Source organism: Mastigoproctus giganteus, chromosome 5 (genome assembly GCF_048544385.1).
Source record: "Mastigoproctus giganteus isolate SK-2022 chromosome 5, ASM4854438v1, whole genome shotgun sequence".
Classification (NCBI taxonomy): domain Eukaryota; kingdom Metazoa; phylum Arthropoda; class Arachnida; order Uropygi; family Thelyphonidae; genus Mastigoproctus; species Mastigoproctus giganteus.
The window spans coordinates 77,385,893-77,398,872 of NC_143579.1; the positions used below are offsets into that span (position 1 = coordinate 77,385,893).

At 34.2% G+C, this 12,980-nt stretch overlaps 1 protein-coding gene across 1 annotated transcript in view; it reads right to left on the bottom strand.

Moving 5' to 3' along the window:
• Positions 1-1,070: 1,070 nt before the first annotated feature.
• The window catches only part of LOC150085510 (aquaporin-like), a 409,138-nt gene continuing 397,228 nt past the window's right edge, over positions 1,071-12,980 (bottom strand). Inside the window, exon 5 of the mRNA XM_090374084.1 lies at positions 1,071-1,465. Coding sequence (XP_090230210.1) covers positions 1,167-1,465 — 299 coding nt within the window. The 3' untranslated portion in view covers positions 1,071-1,166. The remainder of the gene's footprint in view (positions 1,466-12,980) is intronic.

A 12,980-nucleotide genomic window follows, 5' to 3' on the forward strand; every position in this document is an offset into this window, starting at 1 on the left:
TTCCTTCCTTATGACAAATGCTAGAAACAATTGCGCTGTTAATCGTATGACATATGATCAATATATTATTTTTGGAATTAAATAAGTTACAATTTTAAATGCTGTGAGTATATTAAGTTGATTTACAGTATCCTAAAAGAGACTAGACTCTTTTTTTCAAATACTTCAAAAGACAGTTCTACTCGAACTGAATCAACAGATGTGCATAATGAATGGATTAAAAGTACTCACAAAAGGAATTATACACCATATTTACTACATTGTACTGTATTTCTACTAGAGCATCCATCCCCGTGCTTAATCTGACGATGAATTCTCTTTCTTCAAGAAGGTAAAATCAAAAATTAGAATGATAGTAAATGGCAGCCTTTAAAATTCTTATGAAATAAATGGACAGTGGCGTGTTTTTCAGTGTTATTTACGAACGCACTGCAATGTATAGTTTTAACATCACACAGAATTCAAGCAGCAGAAAATTAATTTTCGCTTCAATCGACAAATTCGTTATTCATCTGAAATGATGGAAATATGTTCTTCTCACTTGTAAGGCGCCCTTTGATCTACTGATAAAAAATTCAACTTTCATTTGAACTGATTACATTGTAAAATAAATAAACTAAAGTAGATAAAGACTTAAATTACATGTGCACGGCTTAATTTGTTCGTAGTTAAATCTGTAAATTTTAATATATATATATATATATATATATATATATATATATATATATATATATATATATATATTAAAAGGCATATGTGAATATATTTTACGGTGAATGTTTTCCGCTTTCCTGAAGTGTGCGAATTAAGAAAAATCAAAAGACTTCCCCATAAAATACTGTTGGAGACATCGACATCTTAGTTATATTTACACTTGAGATGCTCGTGTTTTCTGCACATTACTGATAACGTACCTTGCTATAGACACATAAGTCCTTGAGGTATTTCCACATTTATAACACAACACGAACTTGAATACAGATTATCATATGTTCACAGTGAACTGATTGAGATCTAAGCGTTACTGCAGGAAGTATTGACTTTTGATTGGAGATCAGTTTTCATTTTAAACTTGTCGCCTGTAACCAACACAACAGCAGTTGTGATATTGTTCAGTCGCTGAGGGATTTGCGTGAAACGGCAGTGACATCTAGCATCGAAATGTTTCAGAACTTAGTGGAGCCAGGACCATATTCCATCCTTCCTGGTGCGCCACGCCCCATAGATCCGTATCTTGGACCGTATACAGTGGCGCTGTAGTTACTGGCTGGAGGATTATGTGTAGCGTAAGGAACATCTGGCGCTGGGACATAGTTGGAAGCAGGGGCTGGCGTGTACGTGTTGGAGGGAGTACGGTAATTATCAAATGGAGGACCACGGTACTGGTTCGGACCTTGGGGTTGTGGGGTAGCACATTTGGCAGCTTTTGAATCTCCGTCTTCATAATCGTCCTCAGCATTGGATTCTGAAATTAGAACCGTATTACATTTTGTTATGTAGTCGTATCACCAGGCAAATATGAAATAATGAGGCCTCCAGAAATCACTTTGAATTAACAATTAAATGCTAGTCTGTATTTTTAAATTTCAATATGGGCACAAAATGTATTAAAAAGTATTATTTGAAAAAAATCACAACACTTTCTATATTCTGTAAGGTCTAATTTGTCAAACTAGATACTCAAACTATATAGATTATGAGAGTTTGGAAAACTAGCATTTACCCGGTACGAGATACCGAGATTAGGCAGTCAAATACTGAACTTGAAGTAAAGTTATATGGAAAAGATTTGGGTAAAACATTGACAAAACTAATAATAGAAGAGATTCAGTAGAAAACATGCAGCCTTCTTAGGAGTATAAAGAGGCGGAATATTTTCAGCTGTTCTATACAGAGTTTATTTATCAACATTACAAGTTTTAATTATTGCTATATCTTAATTACGAATTAATAGTACAAAAATCGAAGTTTCGTAAAGAAGTTATCTTGAAAGGTCACTTAATCAAGTAAATTGGACTGCCAATCACAGTAGTAACTTTATGTTAAAAATGTCATACCATTTCATTAAGTAAATGGCTTATGTTAAGCAACTGAAAATGAACAAGAACTTAAAATGGTCATTTCGTCGATGAGTAAAACTAGCATCATTAAAGAAAAAATAAAAATACTCTTATACACATAAGCACATGGTTATCGAATCATAAGTAAATGCAGTTTATCATGTGCTGAGCCAGAAAGCATGCAGTGGCAGACAGAGAGCACGAAATAGGACACTGTGAAATGTTATCTTAGTACATAACAAGCATCCATAATTAAGCTATAAACACCACATAGTTAATACTTCATAACTATTAAATCGGTAAAACCTCTAACTCAGAGGTTTTACCTCTAACTAGGATTGTGGAATATCAGTCATAAGAATAACGCAACAAACAATTCATCAGAGTATTTGCCTTCGGTCATTTGTAATATTTTCGGACTAAAATTGAAAAAGCTGAATCTAGAGGCAATCCTAAAATTTAATCCTCGGGGGGCTCTACATTCAATTACTCAAGTATAACCTATCATTCCTAGAGAATTTTTTTTTACTTTGTTTTTTTTCTGATTTTCTCTGACTCTATTAGGAAAAAAATTCAGCGGCTGGGAATCATTTCTCATTTCTCCATTAAATAGCTTCTATTTACCGAGAATTGTCTCTTCTCTACTAAAGGTATGGATGGCAGTACAGAATAAAAATGAAAGCTTAAACTTTTTTAGATTCAGTTCACCTTCCTAAAGGGTGCTTAAAGAAATACAGTCCCTTCCAAAAGGAGCAGCGTTTCTGTATACCTTCCAAAAGGAACTTTATTTGTTTGGGGTTCCTTGGAAGTCAAGAAATTGGCCATACCAGTGTCTCCAAACTTTCGGACTAGTAAAATTCTGGCGAAGGATTCTGGGAACTGGAATCTCATTGTTGTTTCTACCTGCTATTTACTATTAATATTAGCAGTGGTAAATGATGCAAAAAAAATTATTTTGAAATCTAACAGATATGATATATTTCTTTCTTAATTTCTGGGGGGGGGGACCCAAAGTCATGCACCTGAAGTATGTTACAGGTCTGCATATTTTTTCAAGCCGACGTTTGATTTAATCCAGTTTTGTTCATTACAGATTCAAGGTCTGGAAATATTACTTTTTCCATGTTATATTCGAATAATTTAGTGCTTTAAATGACTGAGTACTGGCATTACTCATTATGGTTATATATTTTGTCCTTTAAATTATTCTCTTAGCTTAAGATGTGACATCCTATCGCATGGGCACGTTGCAGGTGTGTTAAGCTTTACTAAAATTTCCTTTTCTTGAAAACAAATACGAATCTTAACATTATCTTTATAATTCTAATTTCTAAACTGGAGCTGCGCGTATTCGTCGAGAGGATTTCCAGTTAAGTTTATTAGTTGAAAGCAGGTTCGCTTAAAAAATACACATATATATATATCATATATATTAGGGAAGTATAACTTCACAAGCGATAAGGTTTTTTGACGTTCAACATGGTTTAAGAAAATGACACTGGTATAATGCTATAAAGCGGAAGAACAAGGATATTTTTCTAGTAGAATGCTGCTGAATAAAAAATCTAAATGTTAATAGAAAAGGCTCATCTGTTATTTGGGGGAAAAAAGGAAGAAAATATTACACATCGCGTATTATGCATCAATTATAATATGGGATAAAATAAAACAAATTTAGAGAATTAAAATTATAGGCTAATATGAGCTACACTAATATGCGAAATTTAAGGAAGCTGCACAGCCTAAACTATTTCAAAAAAAAAAAAAAAAAAAGTAGACCACGTGCAAAGTTGAAGAAACACAAACCACGTGTTCTTTCAGAAAATGTATATAAAATTTTGTTACGAGGCACAAATTTTAGTCCTATACATAGGCTTAAATAGTATTTTCACTTTTATTCTTACTAGGTGAGAGAATGTATCAGCTAAGAGTTTCCTTTTAGAGGACTGCATAATATTAGCAAGCAAATAGAACTTGGAAGACTGTTAGAGATGGGGAGCCGTCCTCTGGAAGGAAGGAGATGGTCAGTTTTTCGATGTGTCCGAAAGACATCTTAAGGCTTTCGCTATTTATTTTAGTAACATATTATTTTATACACCTTTTAAATCCGTAATCTCAAAACTACTTTTTATTAAAAAGGAATAAATATTATTATTTTATAAATAAAGTCTCCGATTTTTTTTTAATGCAGTGTGACGCATTAAAAGTGTTGATTCCTTACTCCTACAACAATTTCGCTGACTGAAAAGTGTTGAGTGGATATTTTTAAGGAGTAATACATGTTGGACCAAGCAACATATTAAACTGTTCTACAAATATAACACAAACTACTGCCAACCCTACAAAATGCAGATGATTCATAATGATATTAAACAATTATTTTTTCATTAATAAGCTTTAAGATGAATTTATTATTTTGTAAATAAAAAATATATATTTTAACAAAGTAGATAACGTCTTATTTATGTGATTTATCTAAGCCTTATGAATAACAATAAATACCCAATTTTTATTGTTACCTTTTTTTTTGTACTTATCATAATGGTATCTCTTAGCCTTTTATTTCAAATGGTATAATTAAAGGGTAATTCAATTAAAAGGCAGCCGTCTGAATCCAATTAAAATGCAACGAGATTTGCCATATAACAACATTTGCCAAACTTTTATTAAAAACGAATTTAATCAAAACTGTTATAGAATGTGCTGAAAGTGTCCACTTTGCTGCTGTAGATATTGCATACGTGTTTTTAAGTGTGTTTTATACAACGCAGTGAAGATGTTCATTAAAGTGTGTCCACTTTGCTACTGTAGATATTGCATACGTGTTTTTAAGTGTGTTTTATACAACGCAGTGAAGATGTTCATTAAAGTGTCCACTTTGCTGCTGTAGATATTGCATACGTGTTTTTAAGTGTGTTTTATACAACGCAGTGATGATGTTCATTAAAGCCGCATATACACGTCTTGGTAATTTGCTTCGGTTTACTCAGAGTTCGTTGGTTGTTTGAGAAAGCTTTATTCTTGAGTGAATCCTATGGATGAAAATCCGGAGGTGGCATATCCGAATCAGGGGAAGCTACTGCAAAATAAAGCGATCAACAAAGCAATGATGCATTTCCTTTTGACGCAGCTTTCAATTTTTTTTTTTTTTTTTCCATCACTGCAGCTAACCATTCCTTTTATGCTCGTCATCGTTCTTTTTATTTCTTTCTCTATTCTAAACATAATAATATATATGTATGTATGTATGTATGTTTCCGTCACAGGGCGGCATCCGGATCTACATCCATCTCCACCAATATAATTGTAGGCATATTACTCATCTAAATATAGTGGCCTGTGTGTGTAGCATGTTATAGTGCTGGTGGCCACTCAGCCACCAGGTGATGTTATGTTGTTTGTTATTTGGTTTTTAGGAGCATTAGCAACTAACGCCATATTGATCCGGGGATATGCGGTGGTCATTCCCTGACCTTTACGCATCCTCCGTATTTGGTGGTCACGGGCTCGAACCCCGGTCTAATCAAGAAGCGTGTGTTACGCACTGCTGCTCCTGCCCACCTGGCTACGGAGGAGCCCCACCAGGTGATAGCTACAATTGGGCAAATATCACCCGGTGCCTACCCTGGTACGAAAAGCCAGGCCTGGGTCTGTTATCACAGACGGTACGATATGTACTTAACTCCCGCACCCACTAGTGAAGTGCAAGACTAGTGGGTACTAGCATCCCGCCCCTAGGATGGCCACTCCTAGGCGCTCGCAAAAAAAAAAAAAATAAATAAATAAAATAAATAAATAAATAAAAAATAATAAATGAAATATATATATATATATATATATATATATATATATATATACACACACACACACACACACACACACCCCAGGAGATAACTCCCAAACACGGGGTATCATCCCGCAACCTGAATCCACAAAAAGCCAGCGGAAAAAAAAAAAAAAAAAACGCACAGGCATATTTAATATAAACATATTAGATTGTATGTATAGCTTAGCTTAATTTTCAGCACTCACTTCATAGTAATCCGCTTAGCTGGTGGAGGGTTTTACCACATACATAGTGGTTATAGGAGAATCCTAAGCTAAGCTATACATACGATCTAGTTATTACATTACAGCACATAAGGACTCCTTAAAAAATCAAGAGTATAAACATATTAGTAACGTCATTAATGCAATTATTCAGTAATAGTACTAACTGACAACAACCTCCTCTTTCTAAAAACCATTCTACAAAAATGCTGTAATGCATCATTATTAACAACTGAGGACAACAACACTGCTTCATTCCCCCTGCCAAAATTAGCCACCAAATGTATCAGCTCACATTTGAACTCATCATACAAATTACAATCGTATAACAGATGATCCCATGGCTCTACCATGCCACAAACACAGTAGGGCTCATCTTCCAATCCTAACTGATGTAATTTCGCTTCAGTGAACCATGTCCTGTAAGCATGTACGAACCCTCCATACAAGGATAAAACCACTCGTTTAATTTATTCTTATAATTAAATTGCACACTAAAAATAAAAGAATATGTTGTCCTACCAGTTACACTTAAGTCCCAACGCTCCTGCCACAAATTAACTAACTTAGATAATATATCCCGCTTGTTTTCTGTAATCGTTAATGATGGATTTACAGTAATATCCAAAAACGTTATTTGACCTCCCTTACGTAAATAATAACAGAATGATCTATATTACAAGAAATAAATCCAAAGGCATCACCCCAGCTAAAACTTGCAATGCATTGGTCGACACCGTCTTACATACCCGTAACATAGTAACATAACTCTTTGTAGAGACAATAATTTCTGCTTAAATTTTACAGGAAAAAAATTAGTGGAAAAATTACCGGAAAAAAATTTTCCGGAGCGGTTCTTGAATACCAAATAGAGGCGGCATAAGCAACTATTGGTATAAAAATAGCATTATAATATAAATGTATGACGTTTAGTCCTCATTTTTCATTATCATAATTTACATGTTTGCAACTCATAATTTCCATGTAACGGTTTTTTTTTTTTGCCAATTAATTTCATTTATAATTTCATTTATAATGTACAAACTCCTGGCCATGTCGCCGTGTTGAGTATTATTGTCTCTAGTACATGTCCTGTACTTATTAGCAATAAAGAATTTATTTATTTACCTAAACCCCAATAATTTCTAGTTAATCTAATAATGGAAACGGTATAATTTTTAACCTTAGAACTCAGGTAATCTAAATGCGGTGTAAATTGCAATTTATCATCAAGAATAACTCCTAGGCATTTAACTTGAAAAACTAAAGGAATCTGTTTACCATTTATTTTTAATCTGGGTGGTCTATTGTAATCCAGCTTTCCTTTTAATAATATCATAAGTGTTTTATTGGAAGAGATCTTTAATTTGTTTAATTCAGCCCACTTGATTAAATCCGGAATAATCATATCTAACCTACTTTCCAAAACTGCCCTTGACTTTCCAGTCACGCATAAAGCCAAATCATCTCCATAAACCACCTTGTAGCAGTGAGCTGTGGATCTACTCAACCACTGATTTAAAACAAGATTCCACAATATGGGACCTAAAACAGAACCCTGTGGGCAACCACGATTAATCTCTCTTTCATATCGTAAATGTTGAGATTTAACTATTATTTTCCTCCCCATCAAATAATTCCTAATGATCAGATACAATAGCTGGGAACAACTTAAATCTCTAAGTGAGGCAAGAATGAACTCATCATATCAAATGCTCCCTCAAAATCGACAAACACAACAAGTGCATATTTGTCTATGGTATTAACACTGTAACTAATTAAATCCTCTATGGCGTCCTCAGTTGAACATTTTTTCTTAAAACCATACTGATGCTTAAATTCTAACTCCTTATCTCTAAACAACTGTTCTAGTCTTAACAATATCAGTCTTTCAAATATTTTCCCCAAATTTGCCAATAATGAAATGGATCTATACCCACGTGGATCTGTAATGAGTTTAGCAGGTTTCTTAAACAATTTTAACAAAGCGATCTTCCAAAAACCAGGGAAATCTCCCTGTAAAATATACTTATTATACATATTCATCAAAACTTCTGGGTATAATTCAGCACACTTACTAATACAATTATTCTCAATCATATCAATTCCTGGTGTCCTATTTTCATTCACATTAGAACAAATTGCTTTCACTTCACTAATACTAAACAGATCAAACTCCTCCCCCCCCACATAATGCTCATTCAGCTGCCTAATTGACCTTTGATCAACTGTATCCTCGTCACAATTATCCTTCAAAAATAAAACACTAGTAATAGTATTAATGGTTGTTGGTTGGTTGATATGTTGTTTAATGGCACAAGGGCTGCTGAGGCCATATTGTGCCTTATTAATGGTTGTATACCAATCAGCAGATTCACAGTCATTATTGTACACAGTGCTAATTAAATTGTTAACATTTAGTTTATTCCTGGTAAGCATGAGCACTAAACCCCAAGGGTTACTATTTCCAACTGTGCGTATCGTCTTTCCATGCATTAAACTTATGTACATAAATGGCCTTATGGTATTCTCGCCGTTTTTGTACATCTCTTTATAGTACAATGCATCTCTATTACTTCGACTTCTAACTCTCTGAAAGAGCTTCCTGTAATTAAACACCTATTTCCTTAAATTAGTTAACTGTAAAGATCACTTTGTGACCAAACATTTCTTTTCTTTTTTAGAAGCCAAATTTAAAGCATTAGATACGGAACTCTGGACATAATAGGCATATTCACAAGCATTAAGCGTGTTTAACAACACCTTAACTTCAGTAGAAAAACTAATATTCAAAGCATTACTAAATTTATTCCACTTAATATTTTTATAACAGAATCTTGTGACATCATCAGCTGTCTCATGTGTCATATTATCCTCATCCAAATTTACTCTAATTAAAATTGCTCTATGATCACTGTTGGACAGGTTAGTTACCACATCCCATAAAATTACCCTTCTACTCAATTGACGTGACACCAGGGTGATATCGATATTAGAAGACCCATGAATGTTGTCAAAGGTAGGTGGCTTATAAGGTTCATTTAAAATAGTCAAATTTTGACATAGTACAGATTCTTCTATCTGTCTCCTCCTATAATCAACTGTATTACTATACCATAACCTTGACTTAGCATTAGAATCTAATGCCAAGATAATTTTACCGGAAGCGACAAACTGCATAACCTTCTCCATATAATGTACTGAAATATCTATATTAATGGAGAACAATACAATGATACTACCTAAAATATATCACCCTGGTAGAAACATGAACACAAGTGGCATATTTGGTACATAAGCCTGAAATTACAGTAATATTCAATTCTTTGTTAAAAACAACAATTGCACTTTTCGGTTTAACCAATTTAGTACGCATAACTCTGGCAGCAATGGAACCCTGGAACTCTAAAAGAATCTGCAAAAGTGCCAACATATGGCTCTTGGAGGCACAATATATCATACCCCCCCCCCAAAAGTCAGAGAAACTCTAATTTCATCCATTACTGACCTCGACCTTTGACCATTTAATTAAACAACAGTAATTACTTTATCACTAATATTATTAGTATAATTATGACTATTCATATACAATACGCTTACTTGCAACTTCTAATGTCCTGACATATTCAGGACAATTAACATCAGGTATACAGTGGTCATAATTTCTGCCTCTCCTCTTATAATTAATAGACTTTGCAGATTCATCCTTATTTTGACATTCACTGAACACATGGCCACCCTGGGCACAGTGACCACATGTTACAGTTTTATGTGTACAGTATGACGCTGTATGACCATATCCAAGACATATGAAACATTTTGATACTACAATAAACTTCCTAAATTTATAAGCAGAAAAGCCTATAAAAATTCTATCACTGGCTGTTAAACACCTGTACAACTTAGGATTCATACTGATTACCCAGTTACTAAACTTAGCTTTAGACCCAGTACTGAATCTAAAAGAAACACCTTCTTTAATATCTGCTTCAGTAAACCCAGATTCTTTAAAGTTTTTACAAAATAAATCGTCCATAAATTCTTCCCTGGATACTTCCTTAGGAATATTATATACTAGGACAAAAGGATTAGAGAACTTAATCTTATCTTGCTTCAACCCTTATTAACCAAACATTCAGAGTCCACTAATCTAGTCAAATCCTCTTGTTTATCAGTCTCAATTAAAACACCCTTATTTCGTAACAAACGTAAGTTTCTAATCCTAATGTCCCTAAAATCAGTTTTTAATGAAGTACTAACTGCATTTTTAACTTCCTGGCTAGATGTGAACTGTGTATCCTCTTCCGCCCTTAATATTAAAGTTTTATTCTGTTTTTTCCGAATGTTTCTTGCCTGATGAGAAATTCTAGCACCTGCCAGATCCTCAACTTCTACACTTTCTCCATTATAATTATCTGGGACACCAACTTTAATCATATCAGCATATGAAGCAGGACACTGTTCTACTATTCCTGTCATCACGGGCTGACCCCTTATCAAATCATCGAATAAATTTTCTCTGAGCTGCAATTCATCAACCCTAGCCATTAATCGTTCATTGTCTATTAGCAAAGCTGTCGTAATGATGTCCATGTCTACCCATTTGTCCAATATAAAATTGAAGGCAGTCTTAGTTACCTTATTTGTGTCATGCGTAGAATAGTCAACTACAATTTTCTTCAACTTAGTTATCAACTCATATATTGAATTAACGTCACCATAACTACTTCTCTGTTCATGTATATTATTAACAATAATGTCACTTTCTCTGACGTTAGTCCACATACTTCGCTTACTAATGTCACCAAAGAAACTGTCTACGTCCTCATTTAAACAATCAGAATTAATATTTGACGCGTCCAATAATTTTGGCCCAGACGTTAACTGTAGCTCTTGGATACCTTCCCTAATTTCCTCTATTTGAATTCCCTGATCTATAACCTGAATCTGACTTCAAACATTCCCTAAAGCACCTAATGAGGTACTTGGCTCACTACCACTACCTTCTGGCATGGAACTTGTAACCCCACTCTATACTAACGTTGAACCTACTTTTATAAGGTAATTTCATTCTGAATGAAACAGGACTAGTCGAGTAGAAAGGAAATATTTAAGAAACTGAAATATACCGATTGTTTAATTGTTTCAATAAAATCTTTCAAGAAATAATAATTCCTATAAGTAGAAAAAATATTGAAGCATTTTTTATTAACCCACGCAATATAGTTCTTGGTTTGTTTGAGAGATCATTGGAGAGCAATTTTTTCGCTGCTGAGAGTTTACAGAGAAGAGTCAAAGAAAGTGGAATAGATACTGATGAGAGCACTCCAGGATGATTACCAAGATTATATTTGCAACTGTATGGCAAAAAAAAAAAAAAAAAAAGCCGCTGTTGCTATACATTTTTTCGTCAAAATAATGCAAACCTGGTTATTTGGCAGTGGATTATGAATAATGGCAGAAAGAATCGAAGCTCAGATTTTTTTTTTTTTTGTGTTGGTGGTACAGGAAGAAATCAAAACCGAATAAGGAATCAAACCTGCCTGAGATTTCAAGAGAAGTTCCAGAATGCAGTGCGTTAAAGAGAATGAAAGATATTCACGAGCCATTGGCGTTTGTTTCCTTAAAATCAGCAGTGACATAAACTTTTGGTAATGACTTAATTTTTCGAATTAAGGCGTCCTCAATCACACTATTAAAATCCTTTGAACGAAATATATATTTACAAAATAAATATCTTCTGTTAAGTAGGGTAAGCTACGTTGGGAAGAATTTTCCGCGATAAACCTTACAGTCTCTAAAATGTAGAGTTAATTCATAAGGCTTTCATCGTACATTTCTTCTTATCACATCTGGACAGAATTGCAAACAAAAATATTTTGTCCCTCCTTGCGATAGTTTTCTAGTACGGCCTTATATATTTTGACAAAGGCTTCAGTTCGTTTGTGTCTGAAGTCAGTATTCACACAGATACACCCTTTATTAGTCTTAAAAACTGATAGCTGGTTAACCACATCATCAATTTTCGCACTTGAGACATAATCTGGTTCTGTTCCGTTTGTCTTTTTTTACATAATTTATTTCCGGTTTCCCTTACAACTGAAGCTCCCAATAAGACTACCTCCTGGAATTAGAACATTCTGCACCGAAAATGAGGATGAAATCGGCAAAGCGTCACTCGGAACAAGCACTTGGGTTTCTGTCGGATACGCAGTTCGATTTTTTTCTAAGGTATCAACTCGTCTCAGAAACTCAGTCTCGCCTAACAGCACAGAGTTATAATTTAAGGTAATTGCACCCCCTACAGTGTGCAGCATACAGAAGAATCACTATCAGCTAGAAAAGTTATGCATACATGCGACATCAAGTACAAGGACAAACTCACAAGTAAAGTATCAGTGACGCTTTCCCATTAATCATGACATTCTGAGACATGTTATGCATATCTTTATCCGTTGAAACCATAATTAGCTAAAAAAAAAAAAGGTTTAAATAACAAAAATATCCAAATAAGCAACTGACGAGTTATCTTTAAAAATATCCCGCTTGAAAATTAACCTAAAATTACAAATGTTATTACACTACATTGTTATAATTATTAGAATCATGAGCTAATTAGCGCAATGAACTGTCATTAGTCCGAATCGCTGCTTTGACAGGAAGTAGCATGAATGATAAAGGTATTTAAAAGATGAAACGAGAATTACTGGACTATTCATGTAACAAAACTATACTCAATTCCTGGAAAGGAGCAGAGGATTTTGTTGACGAATCCCCCAGTGATCCCTCAAATGCTCGATGGAACTGAGATCCGAGGATTTGGCTAGGTAAGACAGATCTTGAAGTCTTTCTTTTGTTGTACTCCAACCG